The following is a 27,780-nucleotide window of genomic DNA, read 5'->3' as shown; positions in this document are numbered from 1 at the left end:
TGTCCTCACAGCTTTACTGCAGTCTTTCACACATCAGTAGTGAGCAAATGAAGGTGCAGCCATGCAGGCCAATACAAAAGACAACTCTCCATTCATTGTAAGCAAATTTGTAGTTCTCTATTTACACATATACTTGCCTATTATCTGGAACCCCTAACTGTAATAAGCATTATTATATCCAAGTAGAAAATGACACAGAAAACATAGAATTTAAGCTTCCTAGTAATATAGTATTAAATTGTCAAACACCTAGAAGTTTCATGATTTTTATACTCGAGAGTTACCAAAGCTCTCAAAATGAGGGTACATATAGTGCAAACTGTAGGGAAGCATAAAACTCCACCAAATAGCAAATGAATGTGAAAGAGCTACTGCAAGACAGAGTACTTCTGAAAATAGTTTTCCCAAACAATCACAACATTGGTTAATCTTTCAACAAAAGTAAAGGTCTTAAAAAACATATGCTATATATAATCAATATCACCATAAGTCCCGAGATAGCGCATATAAATTAATAATACTGCATTTCAGCCAGTCTTAAGATCTCTGCCTATTTTTTGCAAAGATATAACAAATCCACTAAGTTTAGTCTGAAGTCATGCCAGGAGGATGGACACACCACCACACACAAATTTCAATGAAACCTATTATCAAACAAAAATGGAAACATTAAAGGACCGTATCAGAATACATAAACCTGGTGTTTGCTGTTCCATTTATTCTTATCTTTAACAGTTAGCATTATATGTTGTATTCTAACAAAGGGAAACACCATTTTCGTAAAATTGCTGTGAACAGCTATCACTTTACAAAAATGCAAAAAGGTACTGAGAAGATGTGCGCACCTGGAATTGCAGCTCCTAAATGAACAAGAACAAAACCACCACCTTCCTAGTAAGTGTTTTTACCTCTTTGTCATAAGATGATTTCAACAACTTTTCCTAAACTCAAAATATTCAATATAGTGTGAACCCAACACTGCTATTGACAGAGACTCATGAACTCTAATACAAGACTTCTTGACTATGGTCGCTAAAATGGTACTTTTACCTCTATTGCATGTTGAAACTGCTCATGCTCCCTCTGTAACTGTTCTGCCTCCTGCAAAGAGCTAGCAGTGATAAGCCCAGCATTTAACATTGACTCTCCATTTCGGATCCAGCCCAAAACCTGTAACAAAAGAGAAGACCATGACATATGCAATTCCACTGCCAACCAGCAAAAAAAAAGCATTGTTGCTAAGGGCAAAAACATTTAGGGTCATCTAACGTAGTACTGGAATTGATGACTAAAAGATTTATTAATTATATATTCAATAAACACAGTGAATTACATTTACTATAACTTCACTTAGCTGACAACTCAAATCTTTCAGTCAACTACTACATGCTTGTGGTTTCAGTTTATGCTCTGAGCAAGGTTGTGTTTCTGAACACCATTTCTGTCACCTGGAAAACAGGAAAAAGCTACAAGCAATATTTGCCTAAGACACAGTGTCAGTAATGTAAATTGAGGACATACACCTTAGTAAGAAGCAAGCAAATAATTTTTAATATTAATGTTGAAAACAATGTGATCATTGAGTGTCTTCTAATTGCTTAAAGATTTTGGTTTTCAGAACGTGCCTTCTTTGACACATCCACAGAAAGCAGAACCACCCCTGGGTGCAGAGAAGCCTCAGGAGGCCACCCAGTGCCTTCCTTACCAACAGCAGGAACATGCAACCTTAAGGCCCCTCCCAAAAGATCTGTGTCTTGTTCGTTACTCAAGACTCCAATCCCATGCTTTCACCAGACATTTTTATCACCAGAAGTCTTCTTTCTAGTGTCTAACACTCAAATCTCTCTCATTGTAATTTTGGCTCATTTCATTTCTCCTGCCCACAACAGGGGAAAAAAGAAAAGAAAAAAAAAAAAAAGACATTTTCTCCCTCTTGGCATCAGCTTTGTTTTTCCACCACCTCTCTCCATCAAGAACATTACCTGATTCCCTCCTCTAGATTCCTCTTCTCTTGTTGACCACAGTCTCTTCAAACTCTCCCATGTGAAGCTAGCTGCCTTATTTTTCTCACTGCTCTTTTATGACTTGATAACCATGACTTTGATCAAAATTTTTCAAACACTGAGTAAAGCTGGATATAATTCAGGTTATTCACTGTCATCTGTAAAACTTTCTATGGAACTGCTGTCCAGCCAGTAATTACCCCTGAGCTGTATTTGTTCAGCTGAATTTTCCTGCCAGTACATCATGCTCTGTATTTGTCACTAATAGAATTCATATTCTTGCAACACAATCTTCCCATACATCAAGATAATTCTGAACTATAATCCAGTGTCTTCCAATGAACTCAAATTCCTTTTCCAGCTTCTTTTGCCTTTATCTTCAAATTTAAAAGCATAATCTCTACCCTAATGTGTATATTTTCTGACTAAAAACATGAACTACTATTCAAACACAGACTTCTACCTTTTTTTTTTTTTTTTTTTTTAAATTTTGAAATCTATTTTCCAATCCAGTGAGTATCTTAACTTTTGTTACTGAGTATGGTTTTCCAGCAAGTTATCATTCATGGTAATGTAGTCTCATATGCCATTCCCATAGTAAACTAGGGCCAGATAGACTAAACCAAACTATTTCAAAAGCTTTAATAGAAGGAAGATCTACGTCATCTGCTTTTTCACCTCTTCCCAGAAGACCTGTTACCTTGTTGGGAAGAAACAGGATTTATCTACGTGAAGCTCTGCTTAATTACTCTATGTCAACCTTTTCTCCTCTAGTCATCACCGTTCAGGTTTAATAATCTATTTGTTTCAGTATTTTTCCTGGGAATTATGTTAAACTAGCTGACCTATAATCCTCCCTTAGCTAATGCTTTCCCACTTTTGAGAAGTAAATGTTAAGTTCCAGGCCTCCAGAATCTCACCCAATTTCCAGAAGTTTGGAGAAGATAAGCACTAACATCTATGACATTATTTCAGGCAGTTTTCTAGGTATTCCAGGGTGAATTCCTTTGGGCCCAGTTGATCTGAAAATAACCAGTTTAAGCATACCTTCTCTAACCTTTTTCTACTAATTGATTTTAGACCTTTAACCACTGGTAATAAATATATTAACTACCAAATCACAGTTAGCTCATAACACTAAATACTTTCCTCCAGTGATCCACATATGACACTACCATTAATGCTGCTGCTGCGTCAGGTTATTACTAAGTGAATCAGGATAACATGACTATAGTCATAGACTGAAAACACAGGCAGAAACCAGGAAAAGGACCTATTAAAACACAAATCCATAAAACCAAAAGGCACATGTGGTCTACATCCAAAGTACACTCTAACATATCTTTAACAGCTCGAAGCAACTGAGGTCTAGCCATCTTGACACAACACCCATTCCCTCAAATCTGCATCACAGTCTCACCCTCCGCCTTACACTTATCCGGACTGCAATACTGTTGTATTAGTAATGCAGTTTTTCCCACTTTTGCCTGCACAATAAATAGCTAACAAGTTTTGGGGCTTTGTACCCCGATAGCATGTATTTGAATTCTTCTGTATAAATCCTTCAAGTCTGTAGAAGAGAGTAAGTCTGCAGCGCAGACATAGGGCATGACCGCACCTCCCAGATGTGTAACTGGGTGCACATTCTGCTCCTCTGGGGAGAAAGCGCTGGGTCAGCTGGAGCCTTGTGGGGAGGCAGAAGATGGCTCTGGCCTTGGAACAATCTCTCCTGCTGCAAGGAGACACTTCCAGATCACAGCGTGGGGGCATGTGAAAGGGACCATGAAAGGAGCTGGGAGTTTCTAAGATGCTAAGACACCTGGGGGTTGTTAATAGTCACCAGGTAAGCCTCAGGAGCAAAAAAAAAAAAAAAAAAAAGGACAACTTCTGAGGGAACCAGATGGGTCCAACAGACTGTAGACAGAAACATGTGGGAAAGAATGTGTCTGTAAGAACACTGGGGGCAGAAGATTTTTTTTTTTTTTAAATCCCTTTTTTATTTCTACTTTGTCTTACAAAAGAAGTTCTGAACTCCCTCTCTACCTCACAAAATAATTCTTCCAGGTATAGATAGTGTAACGGAACACACCTTCTTAGGGTTTAAAATACATTTAGCCTTCTCCAGAAAATTTATAATGAAGGAGAATGCTTAAGCAGCACCAATTCAAAGCTCCTCTTGACTTGGCATCCCATAATACACAGCAGAGACAGCTAGCACAGAACCTGCCTTTTCAAACACACTGATTTGCTCTCCTGTTTGTTGCAGGTCAGGGTGCAAGTGCAGAAGCTCGTGGAACTCACAGGAGGAAAGTTGCCAGCAGCACCTTCCCCTTCCCTCCGCTCTGACTCAAGGGGAAGATAGAAGCACTAGTAAATGGCAAGCCTGTTCTTCCAGGGCTGCTGCCTTGCAGTGTTTGTTGGCATGTTCCCATCACCTCACTGTCTGGGTGGACCACACACCCCATCTTTCCCCTCGTAGCCTTCAGCAGACTAGAAAAATATCAGTAGAGCATCAGCAAAACTGCAGAAATGAAACAGAGTTTGGGTCACTTGAAAGGGTCAAATAGGTAGAGTTCTATAGATAAATGCTTGATTTAAGTTTAGTTTCTTGGACTGATTTTTGACTGTAACTAAAAATGGTCATGAGACAGACCTGCTTCAGCCTGCTGTCCTAGCTACATTTTCATATCCATATGGCACTATATGAAGTGCCAGGACACTCTTCCTGAGCAGTATTTTGGGAGAATCAGAGCTCAAGCACTGAACTGTGTTCGCACCAAGCTAAAAGATGGGCATGTGAGAACACAAAGCATCTCACGGTACTCTTGATGGTACAAGCTTGTACTTGGTACAAGTATTTGTATGCTGTTGTACAGATATGAATACACAGGTATATATCCAATAACATATACCATGATCAGAGCAGCACATGATATTGCACTGAAAAGGCTTAATGAGCACAGTAAAACCAATTGGATTGGTTTTGGAGCTTGGTAAAGAGTTTGACCCAGGCAAATGCTGCGTGTTAAGCAGAGCAAATCATTCATTCTACAAAGTGAGTACATGGGAGTGACTGCAGTAACAAGTAATCCAGCAGCTATATTTTAAGTGATTTAACAAAAAGTTTGGCAAACATTCAAGTGGAGTTCTGGATGAGACAGATATTTTCTTAATTATTTCTCTGTCTCTGTCTACTTATATGTCCCTTATATGTCCCGTATAAAATGGTCATGTTTCCCTTTCCATTTTATTTTTGCCCATATACAGCTGTCCCTTCTTATTTCAGTGAGCATCCTCTTCCACCTATCTTTTGAGGTTTTCCTACACTGTGAACTTCTACCTGGTTTTGTCATTTCTGCACCTATTACACATCAAGTTGACGAGCAAATTCTTTGCAGGTTTTCTTTAAACCTCTCTTTGTCTTCTGGCCCTCCTGCTTCCTCCTAGTCCTGAGACTTGATCTACAGAACTTTCACACCACATAGCAGAACTGATAAGGTAGTTAAGGAAGAAGCAACACTGGGTATTTTTATCCGGTTTCTGTGCTTATTTGATAAGAATTCACTAAGCTCCATTACCTAGCACTGAAGAGACTCCTTGCAAGTATTTGACTAAAAAACTAAGACAAGAGACAATTTGCTGGTCTCCATTGCAGTAATCTGAGAGATGAACCCCATGGAAAAATACCTGCAGTGTTACAGTCTAACCTTTTCACATGACTGCAAACTATGTATTTTTATATATATATATGGGAAAATACAATAACAGTAACATCAGTTTGGCAGAAAAAATTCAAACGAAAATCTTGTTAAAATCCTTGCTATGGAGACAGTATCCCATCTATAAAATAAGTATGTTTGCACCCAGTTCATCAGCAATAAATCTGGTAGAAAATCATAGTAACTGAACAGGAAAACAATGTGTACACTGCTTCAGGCAACAAAACACAAATAAAACAGATTGAAGAGAAGGTTTGCCATGTCATTTTACTCTCAGGTAAAGCACCTGCTGTGACTGACCTGCTGAGTTTTTCCCAGTGCAGAATAAACAGGACAAGATCATGCTTCCTAACAGTTAACAGAAACTAAATCAGATGTGGTTTTCTGAAAAGGCAACTGACATCACAAAACTAAGAGTTACTAGCCCCAGAGCATTCCAAAGGGGATCAAAAGAAATCCTATGAGACAATATAACATTCAGTTTTAGTTCCATTCAATTTTTAGGCCTTCAGGCTGGGGAAGTATTGAAGGTTAATCTGTACAATGAAAATCTGGAAAAGGAGTTTGTAATACACGAGCATTCTGTCAGCTACATATTCATGTAAGTTTGTTTGAAAAGTCATGCCTATTATGGCATTTAGTTCAACATAAAATCCCACTTGATAGAGATGTGTTCTAGGAATAACAAGCAGAATCCATTTTTTTCTGCTAAAGCCCAGTCTATTAAGAAAAGGCAGCTGGGCTAGAATAGTATACTACCTATATCTTTATTATAAGATTAACTCATTTTTTCCAGTGCTTTCTTAAAAATCTAAGCTTGAGCTTCAGTTTCAGTCAAAGCTAGCAGTGGTTCGAAAAAGTTACAAAGATCTTACAGAATGACTTGTAAACCACATACTAAGTGCAACATGGATATTCCTCTACAATCCATGACGTTGATCATCTGCTTGCATCTGCCAAAATATAGAACATTTGTTCTGCAAACATAGGTTTTAAACGTGTGTCTTTCTTGTCACATTTAACTTGCATACAAAGCTAGTGGAGCTACTTACTTTATTGTGGGAGCATGCAATATAAATAACTATTTAATAGCATGTCTTTGAAATATTACCCAGGTGCTATATTCCATTCTGTAACTGAATGTTACTTCAGTATCATGGGAATTAACAATGTCTTTTTCTTACTAACCCATCCTAACCCCTAATGTACCACAAACAGATGAGATTGCCTCAGCTGGCATTCACACTCTTTCTTTTCATTTTTTTTCCTTTGCAAATATGTACTCTTTTCCTTCAGCCTCAAGACAGTATGCAACTGAGTACAGAAACTATCCTGATCTGCAATAACTTTATCTCTAACATTAATCACATGAAAGGAGTAATCTATAATTTGCATTTATGAAGATGAGCAAGTGCTAAGATGGATGCAGGATAGTTCAGCAGAGGTTGCAAAGGCTTGAACTAGAAAGTCATTGATTAATGCCTAGATTGCACTGACAGCAGACACTACCACAGTTCCTTGCATTCCTTTAATTCAAGACCACAACAAAAACTTTGGGCCTGCTACTATAAAGTAACCAACCACTGACTGGAAATACTTTGGGAACCTTTTATTCACCTCTCCTATCCTAAATGCACCCCTTTTATATTACTTTGCAATTTGGGAGTTCTCACTCAGTTTCTGAGGGAGATGAAGTTTTCTAAGAGCTCATGACACATAGAAAAAGGACAAGTTGCACTGGGAGCCATTATGGGACATACTAATACAACAGAGACTGTAGTAGACTTCTGTGATGCTGCCAAGTGTGAGCAAGATCAAAAACGCTTAACTTTCCAATGTTTTGTTTATTTGTTTTTTAAACTTTCACCTACTTCAGTGGTTTTGTGCACAGCATCTCAAACTCACCAAAGGTTTAGGTGTTTATCTGATAAGGACCACAAAACTTGTCACTTTATTGCAAAACTTTGTTTTACTTCTCCGGAAAGTAAACCATGCTGATACTATGTTATGACTATTTGTAGATGTCTCAAACAAAATAAAAAAAAAGTACTAGGCCAGTCTGCGGGGACTATCATAGAATGGTTTGAGTTGGAAGGAACCTTAAAGATCATCTAATTCCAACCCCCCTGCCATGGGCAGGGACACCTTCCACTGGATCAGGTTGCTCAAAGCCCCGTCCAACCTGGCCTTGAACACTTCCAGGGAGGGGGCAGCCACAACTTCTCTGGGCAACCCTTGTCTCACCACCCTCACAGTAAAGAATTTCTTCCTGATATCTAGTCTAAATCTACCCTCTTTCAGTTTAAAACTGTTACCCCTCATCCTATCACTACACTCCCTGATAAAGAGTCCCTCCCCATCTTTTCTGTAGTACTGGAAGGTGTATCACCGGACGCTTTTATTGATCAGCATACAGATGATAAAAGCATGGGTTTAACATTAGTTCAAACTGCTCTACACTTCAAATACTTGACTTATACCCATGTAGAAATACAGACTGTTGATGCAAACTGAAAAACGCACTTCATGTTATCAGAGGCTGAAGTTTCTTCGGTGCCCAATTCAAAGTCCCTCCCCGCTGCCAAGGTGAGTTGATGCCCCGCCGGGGGGCGGGGTCCCGCGGGGCCCCTCCCTCTCGTACCTGCTTGACCTCGGCCTGCAGGTGGCGCAGCTGCACGCACTGCTCCAGGTGCTTCCGGTGCTGCTCGGCCGCCAGGTCCAGCTCCTGCTGCTTCTCGTGCAGGAACTCCAGCAGGTCCTGCACGCGAGTGGCCATGTCCACGTCTCTGTCGCAAAGCAGCTCCACACCTGTAATCAGCCAGTCCTTTGTCAGTGCCTTGCGAGTCTTCCTGAGGCAAACAGCCCGTTTGCACTGTTTTACACTTACTTTTCCACTTCCTCCACGAAGTTCAACTTCATCCTCGGAGCATTTGCTTAAATGAGCGTAGGGTTTTGCACTCTTTAAAAATGCAATATGAACTTGTGGTTTTTTTAAAGAAACCTGAGATTTACCCTAGATGACTGTATACAGTTAAAAACATCAAGTAAAGGGGCGTAAGAAACAAAAAAGGAAGACTTATTACTTGAAAGCTGGAAAGTTTTGCCTTGACTGCATTGCTCAAATTAGCTATAAAATTAACTCCCTGCTATTTACTCTGATTTTACTAACACCCTGATGGAAATCCCTTTCTTTAAAACCTAAACATCCTCAGGTGTTGCCAAGTCTTAAGATAAAAATTACATGCCACACTAACAGCATATTCTCATGAACACTATCAAATATTTTGAGTATAAAGGAAAAAAAATAAATCCATGTCTCCAGTTTACAGTTAACCAGCAGCTCCTATTTTCACACATCCCATGGAGAGACCACTGGGTAATTCTTATAAAGCCACTGCCCCGAACAGCACAAAGGAGCCATCTTACCAGATGCCTGCACTTCATTGACATACTGCAGCAGATCCTGCCCTTGGTGGATGACATCAAAGGTCAAGTTATTCATGGTCAGGGCTTTGTCTGCATGATGCTGGAGCCTCTGTTCTGCTATTGTAAGATCTTCAGTGTCAAAATCATTCATCTGCTGAGAGAGCTCATCATTCCAAGACTCGAGGTCTGAAATTATCTGGGAGAAAAAGAGGGAAGACATTACACAACATATGTTTCTTTCCCATGTTGCACTTACAATGGAGCTCAGGAACTTGAGTTTTTCATTGTTGACTGATTTCACTGATCAGGTTCGACATGGTTCAGACACAGGCTGTCTTAGCATGGATTTTAAATTTCAGCAAACAATCCAGAAGAATCTCTTTGAGAACCACTACAGCTACCCTTCAACCAGTGCTTGCAATACTATGGGTAGCCTTGCCTTGTTTAAGGTACTCCTTTATCAACACATCACTTGCAGAACAGATGAAGTTAATATGTTTTTATCTCCACTTTTAAAGGAAAACGTTGATCTAAAACATCCCCTCAGTTCTCCAGACTGCACCAAGTAATAATTCACACATCAAGAGCCACCTTAGCTTTCGGTTATGCCAGTCTTGAGCCCTTTTACAAAAAAGCCAGCTCTACCCTTCTGTGAGCAGGAAGCATCAGGCTCTGTGAGCACCTTTGGCTTCTGTCAGACAACTGAAAAGCACTTCTTGTCACAAAAGGCAGGGTACTTACTTAGCAAATGGAACAAAACCAGAAAGTATTAATTTATTACAGTATTAGTGTAATGTCAGAGATAAATTTGCTTGCTGAAATCATTCAGCTACACTTCAGTTTACACCTTAATTCTGGATTTTACTCTCAGTCATAGGATGTCCAGAGAAGGGTAGCCAAAGGTGGTGTTGTTTGGTTTAACACATGTATCAACAATAAGTCCTCCTTGTCTGTCCACACAAGCGCATTTTTCAAGTGCTATTGCAAAACCTGTCTGAAATGTAAACTATTCCTTTTAATTAGGATACAAAACTGTTTAAGTCTAACAGATAATGCTTACGATCCTCATTGATCAAAGTGGGTTGAGTTTTCATGGCACAGGTTTGATCCATCCATTACTTCAAACAAGTCTGACACACTTATCCCTTAAGCCTGTAATCAAATCTTTTTCCAGAATTTTCAGCAGTTTTGCCACAAACTACTGCAGTACACTGGGAAAGCAAAATTACAGATATCAAGAACCAAGTATGGCTTAGCTCCAGAGTTCTACAATTTCAGGAGTAAGACAAACTGATGTGAATGGTGCTAGATGACAGGAAAATACCTATTTATGCAGCAAGACAGCAAAAAAAGGATTTGACTAAATGGGCTTTAGCAACAAAGTAGCTGACTGCATAAATATTTAACCAAAGTCATTTGTTGTCAGCAAAAGGAATATGCCACTACACTTTCCAAGTTGGTTACTCAGAGCTGTGAAGTTACTGAGACTGTTAAACTACAAGAGAAATCCCAAGAAAACAAGCTTTCTAGAAAAAACAGAATTGAGGAGAAAGCAAAGTTAAATCATATGTATAAAATTTCTGCAGTCAGCTGCAATCTTTCTTGATTAGCACCATAAAAAAAATGGTTATGTCAAGCAATTATTATTAAAATTGTGGCATCAGAGAGTCACTTCCTGTTTTAAAGGTGTTGGGCAAGAATTTTACTTGATTCACTAAGTATTCAAGTTTTGCACCGTGCCATGATGGGAGATACTGAGCAATTCGTGTAGCTATTTGCAATCCTTAATCCCAATCAGCTAGCTCTATCAAAGTGAAAACAGTCAGAAACTCATGTTTCAGGGATAACACTGAAAAACAGAAAAGCTGATGGGCAAGGGATGCAGAAAGATATACAGGATAAGGTTTTTAGACACTTCTTGAAACTTCTTTCATCTCTTCCATGTGCTCTAAACATCACACACACAATCTATTTATGCATTATGAGTAGCTTCCCCTCCCACAAAATCCTCCACAATTTCTCTGTATTTCCCTTTTACTTGGCCTCTACTCAACACATCTCATCACCTCTTTCTGCTCTTCATTTCCTTTTAACTGATCTGAAATATTTCAGAAAATTCAAGTCTTCCTGACAGTCCAATTTGAGAAACTGCTTACTTCCAGCCACCCTCCCTGTCTGTTCTCACACACCTCAGACCTGCTCTTCTTCCAGCTCGTCTTCAAAACTCTGTGTTCATTCATTACTAGAAGGAGTGGAGGTCATCTAACATTTGTTTCTTCAAACCATCCACTGCACTACGGAAGTTATCACAAATCAGATCTACAATCTTATTTTCATCCAGTTCAGTTAACATTCATCAGTTATAAATAATTGTAGTTAGACTTGGTCAAACTGAGAAATCTGAGCATTAAAGAAAGTTGTGAAACTCTGCCATCAAAACATCATATTTCATCGTCTTTCTAAATGCCATTAAAAAGTGGATTAAGATTTAACATGGCACGTTTATGCCACTGTTTTAAAAGCAAAGCCAGTCCATCTCCCTTCAGAACAGATGACAAAACCTTGCCTCTCTTACTAGCAAACTGAGTGGAAATAAAGACAATAAGCTCACAATAGGACATTCCTGTGGCTAAGTCTCAGTATTTTTATAATAATGGTTTAAGTAGATTGTAGTCATGATGTCCTCAGACTATCCTGAGATTCACTGTACGTGATATAAATAACAGGTAGTTTTAAGAGGTCAACACTGTGTGTCACCTCAGCCAAGAGGTTTCAGTGACACTGTCTCCAGAAAACAACAATGAACAACAGTAAGAATTATAAATTCTTCCCACGTTATTTCATGCAACGCCAAGGTTAAGATCACGGCCCACACATTGTTTAAAGCAGTCTGAAACACTGTACATGAGCAAGACATTCCTTGTCCCCATCAAAAGACCAGAGAGCTCATGATTCAAATAAATAATGCCAGCATGTCCTACATTCATTCAAAAGATAAGAAGTCAGTGAACATCACAACCGAGGTTCCTAACAAGGGCAGTAACCCTTACGTTTTTTCAGCAGTAATTAGGTGGCACAAGGTGATCTATTTCACCATTGCACCCACCGTGCAAATCTGAAATATATTAAAGGCAGAGTTAAAACAAAAATAATGTGCATTAAGCCCTCTCTGCCCACACTCTTCAGTGCTTCCCCTGAAGTTCAGCTTTACAAGCAACACTTTTAGAGCAAGCAGACTCCTATTCTGTTTGTAAAGTTTTGGCAAGAGAGTTAGCATTAAACAAATAGAACAAAGACAAATAACTAATAGACATCTACAGTAACTGAATCACAAATTAATACAGATCTCAGGAAATGGACAACCCAACATAAACACAGGGTAACTACTTACCATAGCATGTGTTCAAGAAGTCCCTAGTGCAGAGCCTGAGCTGCCTGACATTCCTAGGTTTTAACAAATGTAAAGGTAACAGTGACAGGAAACAAGGCAGGGTATAACACAGAAGGGATGCTGACTCTTTCACATTCAGTGGGAAAGAAATAAAGAACCACTGGTCTCTTTCTCAGAAGGGTCTAACTAGTGTTCCTTGTACCAACTGAGTGCTAATCAGGACCTGGAAAATATGTGCTGGGGAGAAAGAAAAAGGGAAAATGGGAAAGTGAGAAGAGTTAGGGCTCTGTGATCCAGCACTCTGCATCCTTGCCTTTTCAGTTGTATGACTTAACAGGCATCTTGTAAGTATGGTCCAAAAATAGAGTTGAGATAAAGTTGTGAGTTGAAAAGTGTGTGGTATGCTTTGTGTGGAGCTCTGACATAGGCCTCAAGGCATTTAAGTTACAGACAAGCAAAAATACACAGACAAAGATGGGACACGCACATTTTAGACTTCATATATTGCCACCAGTGTTACCTTCCCAAGGTAGGTTACATCTTCCTTATGCTACTAATCACCCTAGCAAGGGACTCTTTGCATACATTATTTTGCTCCTTCTTGCCTTTAGTTAATACAGACGATCACACCAGAGTCCTCACACCAATGGCACTTAAAAGCCTACTGAGGATAGAGAAGGTCAAGTGTATACGCCAAGAGCAAGAGGCAAGACAGAGACAGTGCTGCAGTTACAGCAATTTCAGAAGAGTGGGAGAATCTGAAAAGTTGTAGGATAAAAAGGCAGCAACTGAAAGAAACAGAGTATTTTATCAGTGAATAATAACCCTGCAAGAAAATTTCACCACTGTGCCCAGAAGCACAACTGCACAGTATGATCCTGCAGCGCTAGGGGAACCCTTTGTCCCATTTTAGCTTGTGTTATTTTGCAAGCAGTAAGACAAGCTAGCAACATTACTCGCCTTCCAGAAAAACTGTCCTCACAGGATGCTGCCCTGAATGAACTGCTCCTACGGCCAAGTCTTAATTGACTGGACCAGTCACACGAAATCCTCAACAAAGGATGAGGTCAAAACAAGGTCTGCAAGTTCCTGGCTGGCATCTGGCTCCTCCTCACTATCATGTTACTTCAGCTGAGCTTCTGCTTTCAAACAACTGACCTGGTATTAGTCCCTGCATTTTCTTCCTGGAAGTTTCCCAAGAGACGTCTGCCTTCAGGGAGAGGGAAAAGAGAAGTGTGCTTTGCTGAGGAAGCAGAGAGAGGACACAGTACAGCGACAGCAAAGAAATCAACATTTTGCTGAAGACGCTCTGCAGCCAGGATCATTCTGTTCCCTGGAGGGCTCCTTGGCAATCTTAAACAAGCATGATTTTTGTTTCCAAGCCATATAAATGAAATACACCAAAACTCTTTCAATAAGGTAGTTGGTACTTTGCTTTATGTTGTATGTACCAAAATGTAAAGCATGTCAAAGGTCAGCTTTATAAAAAGCAAGACCTGTCAAGTTAAGGTTTGCAGCTTTCCAGGGGAAAATCCTATAGGTATCGCCAAACAACATGCACAGAAGTACCGCTATCTATACAGATGCCGTCCTGCACTGAAGGACTAGAAAGGGTCCTGCAACAGCCTTCTGCTATTGTGGAATCCTGGTTTATGTAACCTACAGCAGAGAGTAATCACCTTATTCATGAACTTCACTCAAATCTTCAACCTGATCCTATTAATCTTCTTGGTGTGCCTTGCCACCCACAGCTTCCACTTCCTTAATAAAAGTGTTTTGAGAACATCACACAGACATTGAGCACTGCAGATCACTTCTGCTATCACAGAGAAAGTAAAATTGCTGACAATCCTATAGAAGGGGACACCTTTTATGTTCCTCCACATATACCAGGCATCAAACTAATTATTACAATTACAATTCTGCCAAAACTTTTCCCTTGCACACACAAGACAGCTAGTCTCACACAATCAAAGCAGCAAACTCCCTGTAGACTAGTGTGAATTGCAAAACAGAGAACCTTCTTAGTCTTCCTTTACACCAGAGTCGTTAGTGCTGTGGAACACAAACTCTCACTTCCTCTATGGGCATGGATCAGGGAACTGTGTCTGCCTATTCCTGCACTGCACCTAACTAGGCTTGCTTAACTAAACCAGAATTCAGCAATGATACCTAATTCTGATTTTAAGAAAAAAAGAAAACAAAACCAAACAACAAAAAAACTGAGAAGCTATTACTTTTGTCAACTGCCTCCCTGCCCTTACACCATTCATACCCCACCAACAGTTACAGCTTTTACTACATACAAGCAAAGGGGATAAAATTATCACTGTGACTCCTGGTTTCCAGAGTTCTGAGATAAGCCATTATATACTCAAACAGGATCATCTACCAATGGAAAACCCTGAACTGAGGCACCAAATCAGTTTCAGTCACTGTGGACAGCACTAGCGATTTTACACAAGTCATATGAACTTAGCTGAAGCTTTATAATGCAATTCTATTAACGTAAGCTCCATGTAGTGTTTCATGTTTGTTTGTATACATGTCCCTGCACACAAACAGAAACTTTCCAATTGATAAGCTGTAAACCTCCTCCAAAATTTGGACAGTCTCAAAACTTCTTGAAGTTTTGCAGTGGTGTGGCACTACAATTACTTTTGCATTATTTTCAGAGGTGGAAAAGAAACTTTTTTTAAAAAAAGACAGACAGACAGCCCATAAAACACCCCCAAAGATTAAAACAGAGTTCCAAACACCACTTGTAGTTGCCAACTGAAAAAAGACTGCTGATTTGGAAAAGAACGAGAAGAGGGGTGTTACTGCAAAGGAACAGTTTAGAGGGTTTGTACTAAACCATCCTGCAAGTTTTACTCAGATTAACTGTAAGCATACTAGTTATATCAAGGTAGCTTGATATTAAAACCAAACTTACCAGAGAAAGCAACTGGTACATTATGATTTTACAAGACACTTGCTTAAAGATGCACTTGGAGCCAATCAGAGCTTGAGTTAATATCAAAAAGCTCAGCTCTGCCTCTCCTGTCACTTTCATGTACAAGCCTTAAAGCCAAAAAGTTCAGGTAAGAACCAAGTTTATCAGTCATTTGAGCCACATGCCAATGCAACTACACAACAATCTCAGCATACGCGTTCCTACATGAGAGAAGTGCAGTGCAACTCCAAGAGCAGACACTCACATCTATTGCATCTCTTTCAAATATGCGGAGCTGCAGAAACAGCTCAAGCTTGATCTTGCGTTCTTGAAAAAGCTCCTCCATCTGAGACTGGGCCTCATCCAGCTGCTGCAGGACTGTCTCTATGTGGTTGATCGAGCTGTTATGGGGGGTCTTGTTACTAGAAATGGCAGAATCCCTATTCAAAGCGGGGGGGGGGGGGGGGGGGGGGGGGGGGAGAAAAAAAAATAGTATTATTGAAAAATACCCATACAATTTGGATGCTATACATGACTACAAAAATATAAGACTGTTTTAGATAAGGTCAGTGCAAGCCATATTACATGAAAGCTAAGTCTGTACATCTTTGTTAATAAAAGTCCATATTATGTTTTAGTACTTGGAAAAGCATTAGGAAATTAGATTACTTTCATTTTTTAACTAATTCAACATTTAAGGATATTCTGTTTACAAGAAGAATAAAATTTAAAACCAGAGACAAACCCTTTTATTGTGAAAAGGACGTGGCATATGATAACTATTTACTTCACTGAACCTTCTTGGCAATGAAAAAAATCAAGATTAGATAATAAAAAAAAATTACTTAATCTTTTACTTTAGTATAAAACCTGCAAATTCAGATATGATAATAACAGCTCCTGCAGCAAAGCAGACATGTACCAGTGCAGCAGTGACCCAAATTTATTTAGATCGTTACTGGATGAAATGGACTGCAAATTGACGGTCTTTCTACAATAAAGTTACTTAGCAGTCTGCGAAATCATTTCAAATGTCTCTTTATAAAAAGGCTGCTGCTCAGAACTCAAAATGCTGTGGAGCCCTGCATGTCAGACTACAAAGACATATGATTGCTCCTATCAAAAAGGTAGCTTATGTAAACAAAATCTCCTTCTTGTGGAGGTAGTATTTCTAAGCTGAGTTTCCTGTAAACAGAGGGTTAGAGTCCATCAGTACAGCGTGAAACATCATTGTAGTCCTAATATTTACAAGTTTTATTTATAGGTCATATCTTGTAGTCATCATCCGTACCCTCAAAACAGAAAGAGCCTCACAGAATATCAGACATACACCAGAAGAGACTGAAATAAAAATTTGTTTTACCTTAATTGCTGTATAAGATCTTCGCCTTCTTTTATGACATTGACTGTAACCTGCAGAGTGGTCTGTTGTTGTTGACCAAAACGTTTAATCAGGTCTTGAACAGCCTCCACAGACTCAGCATAGACATCATCAAGCAGTTCTTTCTGTAGCTCTTCAAGCCATGTCCACAGCTAAAGGAGGAGAAAAAAGAAATGTAAGACCCAGGATCAGGCAGTCACTATTCCAAATCAATCTCACCGGACAAGAGACAACAGACTGAGGTAGGGGGGAGAAACAAGATTTGTTTCTCTTCATAGAAAAATCCTATCCTCAATTTAATGAAAACAAGCCTTTGTTTCAAATAACGTTTTTGCTTCTTGGAAATACCAGGAAAGCTTTATCTGTGTTGCTAAGTCACCCTTTCTTTCCCATTTCCCTTCTACAGTACTGAGCGTATCCGATTGAGCAGCACAGAGTTCATAGCGAGAATCCCATCTGCAGCTCTGCGCGAGAGTCCCTGGGAGGGAAATGCTATGGTAACACTCCCTCAGAGAAGGGAGGAAGGAAGGAAGGAAGGAAGGGAGATGTATTGTAGCCACCATCAAATTTACTCTGCCAGGCTGACACATGCACAGACAACGTAACGCTTTTAGTGGCCTTCAAAAAAAGGAAAAAGAAAAAGGCATTTCCGAAAACAAAATGCAGAGACAAATCAGATGTGAGAAGGTATTTTTCCATCATGATCTCTACAACTATGGTGGTTACCTTCTTCATTTCAATTTCACACTATTACAACAAAAATATTCATAAGTTATGATTATTATGAAATTCACCAGTTAATGCAACATTTCCCCCCCCCCTACAGAACATGTCCACGTTCAGAACTGCCCACGCATCGCAGCTTATGCAAAAATCCCTAGGTATATGCTAGGTAGGTATTGCTACTGGTCACTTGAACCCTACCGTGTTCTTTTCCACAATTTTATGAGGCAACCTGTTGTATCCTAAGCTCTGTGTGAATATTACTCATCAGCAAACTATTAGCCATCTATTGTGCAAATGATAAGAACACTGCTTGAAGAGAGGGAGCACGTTTGTCTCCTGCAACACTAACAGCACAGTAAAACAGATACTCTCCCATGAAGCATTCAAACCAGGTCCCTCCTATTTTACCATCACATCCCAAATGCTGCTATTCCAGGAACAAGGATTAGAGTTTGTTTTTGATCCTGAAAGAATAACTCTGATCTGATTGAAGGTATTAAGGTCTTTTGACTATATTTTAATCTCTCTGCCTTTTTAGAGATACAAATAGGCTTTGTTAACTTTGAACCTAATTAAAAGGTTAGCATAGTTAAAATACAGACAGTAAGCAATCAAAACTGGCTTAATATCAAAAGACAGAGAAACAAATGTTTTCTTTATTTCTTTGCTTAACATTTTCTACAGAAATACCCATTTCATGCTGCTGTTTGTATAATATTCTGATCATAAAGGTTTCCTAACTACCAGTGGTTACATTAAAATAGAAAATTCAATGAAGGATTCTAGATCTTGATTAATTGGTTCCTCCGAAGCTTGGTTTTAAGACCAAATGCTGTTTTTTGTATCTTAAAGCCTTACATGCCTCCTGAGGTAGGTTTTGAGTTAACCAAGCTATAGGCTAAATTTTCACAATTGGAAAGAATTAGTGACACATAACCAGACTCTTTTCTACAAACCTACTAGCCACATGCCCCCCCACCCCCATCCCCACCCCCCTGCCAAACCAGAACTGCCTATTCATACACACTGTTATTCCGACTACTCATATGCTTCAAAGACAATGCCTGTCACAGATTTGAATGCAACTCCATAGCTGTAAACACAAGCTCAAGCCACAGCAGTCTTTCTTATTAAAAGGAGCACAAATGAATAGAACTTACCAAGTGGGTCAAAAGCACTTGTCAGCATTCATTCCAGCATAACCCAATGCAGCATCCAAATGTATTTATATTTTTGCCAAATGCATACTTAGGAATGCAAATTGCACTTCCAGACAAATGAAACTTAAGAGCAAGAAGCCTGCTGAAAACTTTACTCAGGTTTCAATGCCCAGAGGACATGTTTTTATTCCTCTCTTAGCTTATGCAGTTTATGTCTGAATCGTAATAATAGGGCACCATGTTAGAGACCTTTCAAGTGAGCTGGTGTGTACACACGAGCAGTGCAGTTTGCAACTGTGCAGATATATTCATTTGAGAGCAACACTTTGTTGTTGCCTGCAGATCTAATGTGTTTGGTGCTGGCTGGAAGACCTCTACACTTCATGCATATTATACTGTCTATAAAAGGCCCCATGTTCAGAGATGTTTGTCACTGACAAACTGGGTTTAAAACCGTTTTGAGTCTCTTGGACTACATCAAGTTTGCCCCTTGGCTCTCTTACAAGCACCTGTACTGCTGCTTAAGACAGGTCTAAGAACCACTTCAATTTTTTCCAATATGTCTTTTGCAGCTAGGTTGTGTCAGACCTGTACAAGGGACACCTGACCTCTACAATTCTTGTTCTTCACATATACCTCAGTCACTTATAGAAGTGGGTGGAGAGGATCTGGCAGGAGCAATGAAACTTAAAAAGCGTTGGGCTGGTGATGTACTGTGCATGTGAATGCTTCCCTTGAAGCTCACCCTGGATGCTGGAGACCAAGACAACACAGAACAAGCAGACCTTTCCCTCTGCGTAGCCAGTTCAAAGCAACACCAGCTGCCTAGAGCAGAAAGACAGAGGCAGTAGCACAACAAAGTGTTATGCCGACTGGCTTAGTGCCTGGTCAGCATGACATGACTGTAAGCACGGTATCTTGCCCCCAAGGTACCAAAGGGCTCAAAAATACATTGCATTTGCCTAGTTCATTGGCTGAATTGCCCACTGCTTGGGAAGGAAAAGCATTTTATGAATGTGCTGAAAGAGAAGGAGAGTAATTAGTATGCATTACTTGCCTAGCTGTGATTCATATGCTGTTGAAAGTAGAACAATTTAAGCCATTTCTGAAGTGACTAAACAGCTCTGTGACACTTCCATAGCAAAAGTGACTCTAATACATTACCAAATAAGCTTTTTACACTTTTCCACCAATTCAGTTTCTGACAAACAGCTTCCCCTCAAAATAATCTTGATGTTTATACACAAATGTTAGAATAAAGCCACCACAGATGAACAAAACTGTCAGGTTATTAAAGCTGGATAGAAATTCATGACATTTAGTGAGAGGAGCTTAATTCATAATGGTGGCAATAGCCAGCTGGCTTGTATACAGCTTTAAAACCAGAACAAGCACTGGATATACTGGAAATTACGTAAATTACCTTGGTTTTGGATACAAAACTAAGGATGAAGACAGTACAAGCTTGCACAGCAAAGCCAAAAGAAAGCAAACAGTTTACAGCAGGGGGTGAACAGAGACTGGAGCTTACCGATACACATTCAGCAGTGCAGAACTACAGATTTTTATAGTGCAATGATTTCCTGAGGTAACACATTATTTCATAAAAGAGAGGTTGGCAACAAAAATCCAGAGGGAAAAAAAACCAGAAACAAACTACTAACTTTCTTTTGGTGTGAACTTCTGTGTAACTTCCAGGCATGGTTTTTCCTAGTCTCTGTAAAAGATGCAGTATGAAGATCCCTAAACAAACCACTGAGTCCTGTGACCTCTATAAGAACATTACCCAGCAGCAAGGCAGTTCTAATGTACAGTGAGAAAACCGTATAAATAACTCAATCCAGTCACAGAAGGAGGCTCTTCTGCTCTTTTCATCTGCTCTTCACATCTTATCAGAATTGAAATTGGAGAGGGAAATCAAATGCTTAATCCTTGACAGGCAAATGTTTCACCCAGCAGAGTTTTTTTCTGCATCTAAATATAGCACAGACTAAGAAACATCTGCTTGAATGAGCCTGCATCCTGTGCTACCTCTTTCCTAAGTTCTTGGGAGCATGCCATTAGTCACTGAGATGGTATTATTTTAATTGTCTGCAACATCCTGGAAGTTTCAGTGTTTCCATCATGGGCCTCTACCCATTTAAGTCCCATCCCTGCAATCTCCTGAAAGTCTGCAGCTAAAGATGACCTTACTGTATTTTGCTGAATATAATCAGAGAACAATTATTTTTGAGTAAATACCTTCCCAATTGCACAGAGTTATTTTATTAGGGTAAAATATCCATCACACTCTTTCACAATTTATTTTTTGTTTTTACAATAATGGCTTTTGGATATGCAGTCAATCATTTCAGCAGACTATGACACAGTTTCTGCATGCAAAAACTTCCAATTCCTCTTTCTGCCCCTATCCCCCAGCACAGTGTTGCAGTATGTGTATTACCACACACACAGTTGTTGAAGGAGCTATTATTTGTACAGGGCCAAATGTTGCAATAGTATTCCCTAACAAGTATATGCGGGCTTAGAAAGGGGGAGATGCATGTGTGTCTGCCTGCAAGCTTTGGCTTTCAGGACACGCAGTGGACAAAAACTGCATCTTTTTAAAAACAAAAACTGTAAGATGTTAAACCCCCGGAGTTTGTCTTCCAGGGTCTTTCAGTGACATTTAAGATAGCAAATGTATGCATATTTTTTGAAAATTAAATATAATTATCTTAAAAAGTGTCAAATATCCCTATCTATTCTACCATTATAATGGAATCAATTTCCTATTCAGGATAAATTCATCCTTGAAGAAAAATCAAGTTTCTCACATCTTCCTAAAATTACATCAACTACTACTACCCTGTTAGCGTTTGTCCCATTTCTTAACTGAACAAGAAAAAAATGTCTATACCATAACTTTGCATAGTTTGAAGGCCTATTTCTGCCTCACTTCTCTCAAGCACTTTGTGCTATTTCAATACTGCCTGGATTTAAATCTGATCCCTTTTTTTTCAAGAAAAGTAGCTAGCAGTATTGAAAAACTCGAGAGAGAAAATCTATGCTGGGTAACTCAATTCCAGTCCTACCATACCAGTAAACCACAACACACTTTATGTGCTGCCACTGAATGTGTTTCTCTTATTTCAGATTTACAAACTGTCCTCCTCAACTCTCAGATTCAAAATGACTGGCATATCAAAGTACTGACCAGAGACTGCACGTCATATACCTTGCCAGACTTGTCACCTTGAGCATTGCTGTGCTATAAATGACACAATAAAAATATTACAGATGCACATAAGTCCAAGGGATTTCACACTTAGATGGGGGCATCCAAAAGCTGTTCTGTGGCCTGGAAAGGGCACGCAGAGGAAAGCGTAGTCTTATTATGACATCCAAACTTAACCTGTAGACCACCAGCACAGAAAACTCAAATACTCAGGAGTGACAGGCAACCAGAAGAGCAGGTCTGTCACCTGGGGGTCCACCCTGGGATGAAATGAATGAAAGGCTGCACAGATGGACATCCTTCAATAACAGATAATGCAAAAGAAGGCATGTTTCTGCCAGTGAGTTGTAAGACAAAGCAAGACCATTGTCAACAAGCTTTTTTGAATCAAATACACATGCCTCATAGCTAGATGTGAATGAATCAGCGGCTTTATGGCCAGAGCAAGGCCTCCTCAACCTTACCATGCACTGGCATCCTCAAAACAATGCCACCTTCCTTCAACAGCTCGCACAGACTACTGTTTCATTACTTTCGTTCAGGAACAGTGAGGTTTTGTATCTAAAATCTTAGCCAATTCCACTTCCCTTTTCTTTGTTTCAACTTCAGTCTATTCTGGTGCAAAGTTGAGTAAGATGAAAAAAAGAAAAAGGACATCTTCTAGTAACACCATTAAGCATATTGTGTATACATAAAAAGCACTCTGAGCTCGTTTATGATCAACTTGTCAGAATACACAGAAAAGGTTACATGCAAAAAGTCAATAGGCTCTTAAGAGATCATTCGCTTCCACGTACAGTCAGCCTGATCTGTATTCCCACACTTGACTCCAGTTAGGAAAATATCTGTTACTCTCCTTTGGCACTACTACAAACACCTGGCTTGGCCAGGATTTCAGTCTTCCCACTCATAGATGCTGAGGGAGCCATTTTGGAGAGAGTGTGTATGCATGTGTGTCTATGTGTATGGAAGAATATGAATTCACACCAAAATCCTGTTCATCTCTACTTGGTGACAGATTTCACAGCAAAGACTATCATAACTCTTGCTCTTATGTTTTGTACACAACCTTTATGATAACCATTTATTTAGGAAATGTATCTTTTACTCCTCATATTATTAAATGTCAAAAGGCATAAAAGCCATGAGGGATTCACTGTCTTGCAATGATCAACCGTTTCAGATGTTCAGTGTCATTCAGTGGCTCAGGCTGGGAACCTGCCAGGACACAGTACTTTCAATGCAAAGATTCTGGTAGGGATAATTATGGTACCAAACACTTTTAAAGCTCGCCAGTGCATGGCTTAACTTCAGTACATCACTTACTGAAAAATTTGGCTTATAGATTGAAATTTCTCACTGTTTGCATGGAAGCTGAAAAATCAACATTCACAACCTTAAAAACGTAAAGCTAGTAATAACATAAGAGCATGGAATCACAATTTATATATAACAAGCACTGATTTTCTTGGATCACCATTAAGCAAAATAAGTAATGGCAATACCATTACAGAACACGGTTTTTCTGGCTTCCCTGAATACATCCTTTTTTCCTCCAATGAGAAATGTGGTATACCGAGGTTAGTCTATGAGGAGCCTGAGAACTGACATACTGTTTTCTGATGTTTGTAAGCCACAGGGACCTCTACCAGCTTGTAATCACCTGGCTACAGAACTTCTGTAAATGTTAGAGACAGCCAGCATTTCCAACATGCATCTTAACAGGCCACTGCACACATACTACACAGCTGCTTTGTGCACAGGCATAGGAAAAGTCTGTTACTTCCAGGACGTGTCAAGCCAATCTATTGCTTTTGTGGCAAGCACGTAGCTTCTGAAAGCAGAAACTGCTGACTTACTAAGAGTGAACATAGTAACATTACTGCTCAGACACTGCAGGGGTGATGCTTCCCAGGGAAGTTGGGAAAAGTTGCAGGCAAATTCTGGGTCAAGTATAAAGGTTATGTAAAGCTACAGGGGGGAGTAGTACTGGAATGCTCTCACCCAGATGAAGAGCATTTATTCAACATGCAGTATTTCTGGGGAAAAGAATAAAACACAACAAAACATCCTACTTCAAAAAAATCAAGGGATTGGATGGATATCAGAGATGTTTCAAAGCCTCAAAGCTTTCCTCAGCTCTGTGGCTTCCTCCAAACTGTCACACACAAACAGGGTTTTTATTCTTCATGCTTATTTTTTAGACCAGGAAAACACAAAAAAAGATACAAGAAACAAAATTCACCCTGAATACTTGAAGGGCAAAATGTATTGGTGGTATTTTGTTTTGATTTGTTTAGGTTTTTTTGTTGTTTGGTTGGGGTTTTGTTTTACAACTGAAGCATCTCTTTCCGGTTCAACAACTAGCATATTATCCGACTACTTGAACTCCTCTTCACTAGCTAAGCATGCACATTAATTTCTTCACACTATCATACAGCAGAAAGGTTATGTGCTTACAGGTATGCACTAATTTATTCAGCAACTTCCCACATCCTGCAGGAGAAATGCAATTCTCCTGCCAACAAAGCATGGATGACTTTCAGGTTTAGGGCATTTTTATCTTCCATCTGCTTTGTGATGCCTTCTCAGCACTCCACATGCATGTTTGATAACAAACAACATGCTCTTGAAAACAGATCAGAATACAGAAAGCACAAGACAGCTTTGAGCTTGCCATTTCTTTGCACCTTAACCAAAGGACTAGTCTACTAAATATGAACCACCTGCCTCACTGCCTCATCTGTATTTTAATGTAGAATGCAAATACATAAAAAGATCGTCTTGCTTACATAAATAAGTACTCTTTTTAATTTTCCTTGCTTTATTAGGTGTAAAGGTCAGCCACATGACAAAAACAAAACAAAAAAAAAAATCAACACATGTACATCAGCCACAGGATCTTTCCCCTGAAGTCCAGGCTGCAAAGAGGCTGCCATAATAACAGCTGTGTGCACTTACAGGGTCACAATAATATCCATTTTCCCAAAGAAATAAATCAAGATAGAGAGTATCTTTTTTTTCAATAAAACATTATTATGTAGGGGAGCAGTGGCAACATTCCAGCACATCTGGATCAGCCTCCCAGAATTACTCAACAGTGACTCACTGATCAGTCTGGCTTTTTTCTTTTTGTTTTTTGTTGGTTTGGGTTTTTTTGGTTGTTTTGTTTTGTTTTTTTTTTTTAAAGCCCTTTCCTTGCAAATCCTTTTACAGCCTCCGTCTTTCATCACTACAACCAACTGTATCCATTTAAATACCATTCCAGATGCTCTTCTTGATGCTAAGAAAAACAGGTAATGAAGAAATCTATACAAATAGTGAACACGTTTCAGCAACTGACTGCTCCTGTGCTTCCCAACAGGTAATGGAACAGCACTATGTGCTTGAGAAAACTGAAACAAAATAAATTGCCCCAAAGAATAGCTTCAATACAGCATTTATGTTTTGTTTAAACAAGTAGAGTACTGGGAGAATAACATCAAGGAAGCATCTAACAGAAAACTGATGGGGGAGCTATGTACTCATGTCTAGAGCGAAAAAGTAATTCACTCCTGACCTCCGTCAAAGACCAACTGCCTTGTGTGCTTCTTTCAAGTGCAAAGCAGATGTTTCACATACAAAAAACTCTCACCCTTATCCTCTACAAGGTTTTGCTGAAGAAGCCACTTTGAATACTGTGTTTCCCCACTGAACAGACATTTCTCGATGTACACAGTGAAGGGAAGGAAGACATAGTCTCACATGCTCTCATCCAGAAGCCTTTTATATTTTCACATAGTTTGAGCAGTGAGATTTAACATGAGCTCTAAACAGAAAACAAGTTATCTACAGTTGTCAAAATTTGCCACTATCTTTAACCAAACCCCCTTATTGAAGTCCTTATTCTTGCTCTAGTCTATTCCAACCTCTCCCATGAGCTTATAAATTTGTATGATCTGTGTTCTGAATCAGAGCAGAAAACTGATCTGGCTGAAAATTAAGTGTGTTTGGCTGAATTTTCTTCTTTCTGGTGTATCTGTTCAACCTTTGAATGAGCCTAAAAATTGCAGACATGAGGCAAACCATTGTCATTGTCAGATAAGCTCTTTAGGTTGTGAAGAAACATAAATATACAAGATCAAAATGCAATGTGGAAAACAGAGAAAGAAAGCAAAGTGTCTCTGGGCAGCAGGGTTGCCTTAAGCAGCCTTGTGCTTCTGCCATGCGTTTCAGTGTCCTGAACTATGCCAGTCTAACCATGTGTCTGACAACTCAGTTAACTGCACTGGGGTGCTGGTTGGATTAAAAAAAAAACCCAAAACACCAAAAGTGCACACAGTATCTCCTCCCACAGTTCTGTCTTTTAGTTGTATCAGTTCCCTGATCTGACCCTCCCCCCTTGCTGGTGACTGAACAAGCGTACGTACTTGCATAACGAAGGAGGTAGAAGCTGCTTGTGAAAGTAAAAAAAAAAAAAGTAAAAAAATAAAATATTCCATAACCAAAACAACCACCCTACTCCAGTCCCCAGTGAATTACAAACGGAAAGTCATTTACAATAGGGGTTTCATGACTTCCTATGGCAAGGTTCTAACACTGAAAGTAACGTTGAACAATATCGGTTTTAAGGCTTAAAGTTATGACCACGACTTGGCAGCAGTTTTACCTCTTTAACATGAGTGTGAAAAGACACAGACATGTCCAGCAGGATCTTGCGTTGCTCCACACGCCTAACAAAATCCTGTATCCGGTCTTCGAGCTGATGGGCAGCTTGATAGATTTCCTCCGGGTCACACTCCCCAGTCTGAGCGAGCTGTTCAGCAGCTTCTAGGAGCTTATCCGCATTGGTATATGTGTTCTGCAGAGAAATATGTTAGTTTCACAGGATTAAATGAAAGGAAATGAAAGGAAAAGAAAGTATATTTCAAAGCCGCTCCACTAATGAAAAGGAAAGGACAAAAAGCCCTTGGAATGTATTTTTCTTTCTTCTTTTTTTAAAGGTAGTAGGATATAATCTCACTAAAGATTGTTATATTTCTAGATACTTTTTCATTTAAATGTGAATAAATTCATTCCTTAGCTTCTTATTTATGTCTATTCAAATGTCTCCTCAATCCAGAACTTGGGAGCCTATGCATTCTTCCTTAGAATTAGTATTTTATATTCAAAACTAGAATAAAGAGCAGCCTAAATGTCTAATTACTTGCAAACTGGCCTATTTCAATACTGGAAAAATCACTACAGTCATGGCCAGAAGACTTTTCAAATGTGTATTATTAGAGGTGAGGAATACTAGCTTCTGGTAGAGACACTTAACATCAAATCCACACATGCAGCAGGAAGGTTCACGTTCCACCTTCCTGGCACAGAAGGAGAAAATTTTTCTCCATCCTTACAGAAGTGAGGTATCCAAAAGGCACACGTCAAGTGGATCATCATTTGTGAAACAGCAGCAACAGAGGAAAATTTAGAACTCAGCTGTGACTGAGTGTCAGAGTGGAATATTGCCCCAATACATCACAGGATTAACAAATGCAGACCAGCAGTCCTATGAGAGACTTTGGTCAAAGCATAAAACAGAATAGGAGGTCTGGTAGCTGATGTGCTCAGAGTGTTATGGGCCAGAGAACAGAGATGTTTACAACTCAAAGCTTAGAACTTGCAGTTTGCATCTATATCTTTCTCATTAATTCAAAACAGGACTGATTCCAAACATTTGCTATAATTTGGGTGCTCTTTTTGAGCCTGACCTTGGGGTTTTCATGCGTTAGAATGGTTTGCAAAACAGACTTGTCAAGAAAGCATAGAAGGATGTTAACCCCTGGAGAAAACAGACTGAA

The 27,780-nt window shown here is 39.4% G+C and overlaps 1 protein-coding gene across 4 annotated transcripts in view; it reads right to left on the bottom strand.

Moving 5' to 3' along the window:
* TRIO (trio Rho guanine nucleotide exchange factor) overlaps positions 1-27,780 on the bottom strand; it is a 254,994-nt gene that overhangs the window by 108,948 nt on the left and 118,266 nt on the right. For all 4 annotated transcript variants that reach the window (XM_074826110.1, XM_074826120.1, XM_074826140.1 and 1 more), the window contains 6 exons: positions 26,607-26,798; positions 16,838-17,007; positions 15,740-15,914; positions 9,149-9,344; positions 8,364-8,530; positions 1,051-1,170 (listed from right to left, as the gene is read on the bottom strand). In XM_074826110.1, coding sequence (XP_074682211.1) covers positions 1,051-1,170; positions 8,364-8,530; positions 9,149-9,344; positions 15,740-15,914; positions 16,838-17,007; positions 26,607-26,798 — 1,020 coding nt within the window. The remainder of the gene's footprint in view (positions 1-1,050; positions 1,171-8,363; positions 8,531-9,148; positions 9,345-15,739; positions 15,915-16,837; positions 17,008-26,606; positions 26,799-27,780) is intronic.

The sequence above is a fragment of the Strix aluco genome, chromosome 1 (genome assembly GCF_031877795.1).
Source record: "Strix aluco isolate bStrAlu1 chromosome 1, bStrAlu1.hap1, whole genome shotgun sequence".
Taxonomy (NCBI): Eukaryota; Metazoa; Chordata; class Aves; order Strigiformes; family Strigidae; genus Strix; species Strix aluco.
This window is presented reverse-complemented; position numbering and strand designations above follow the sequence as displayed.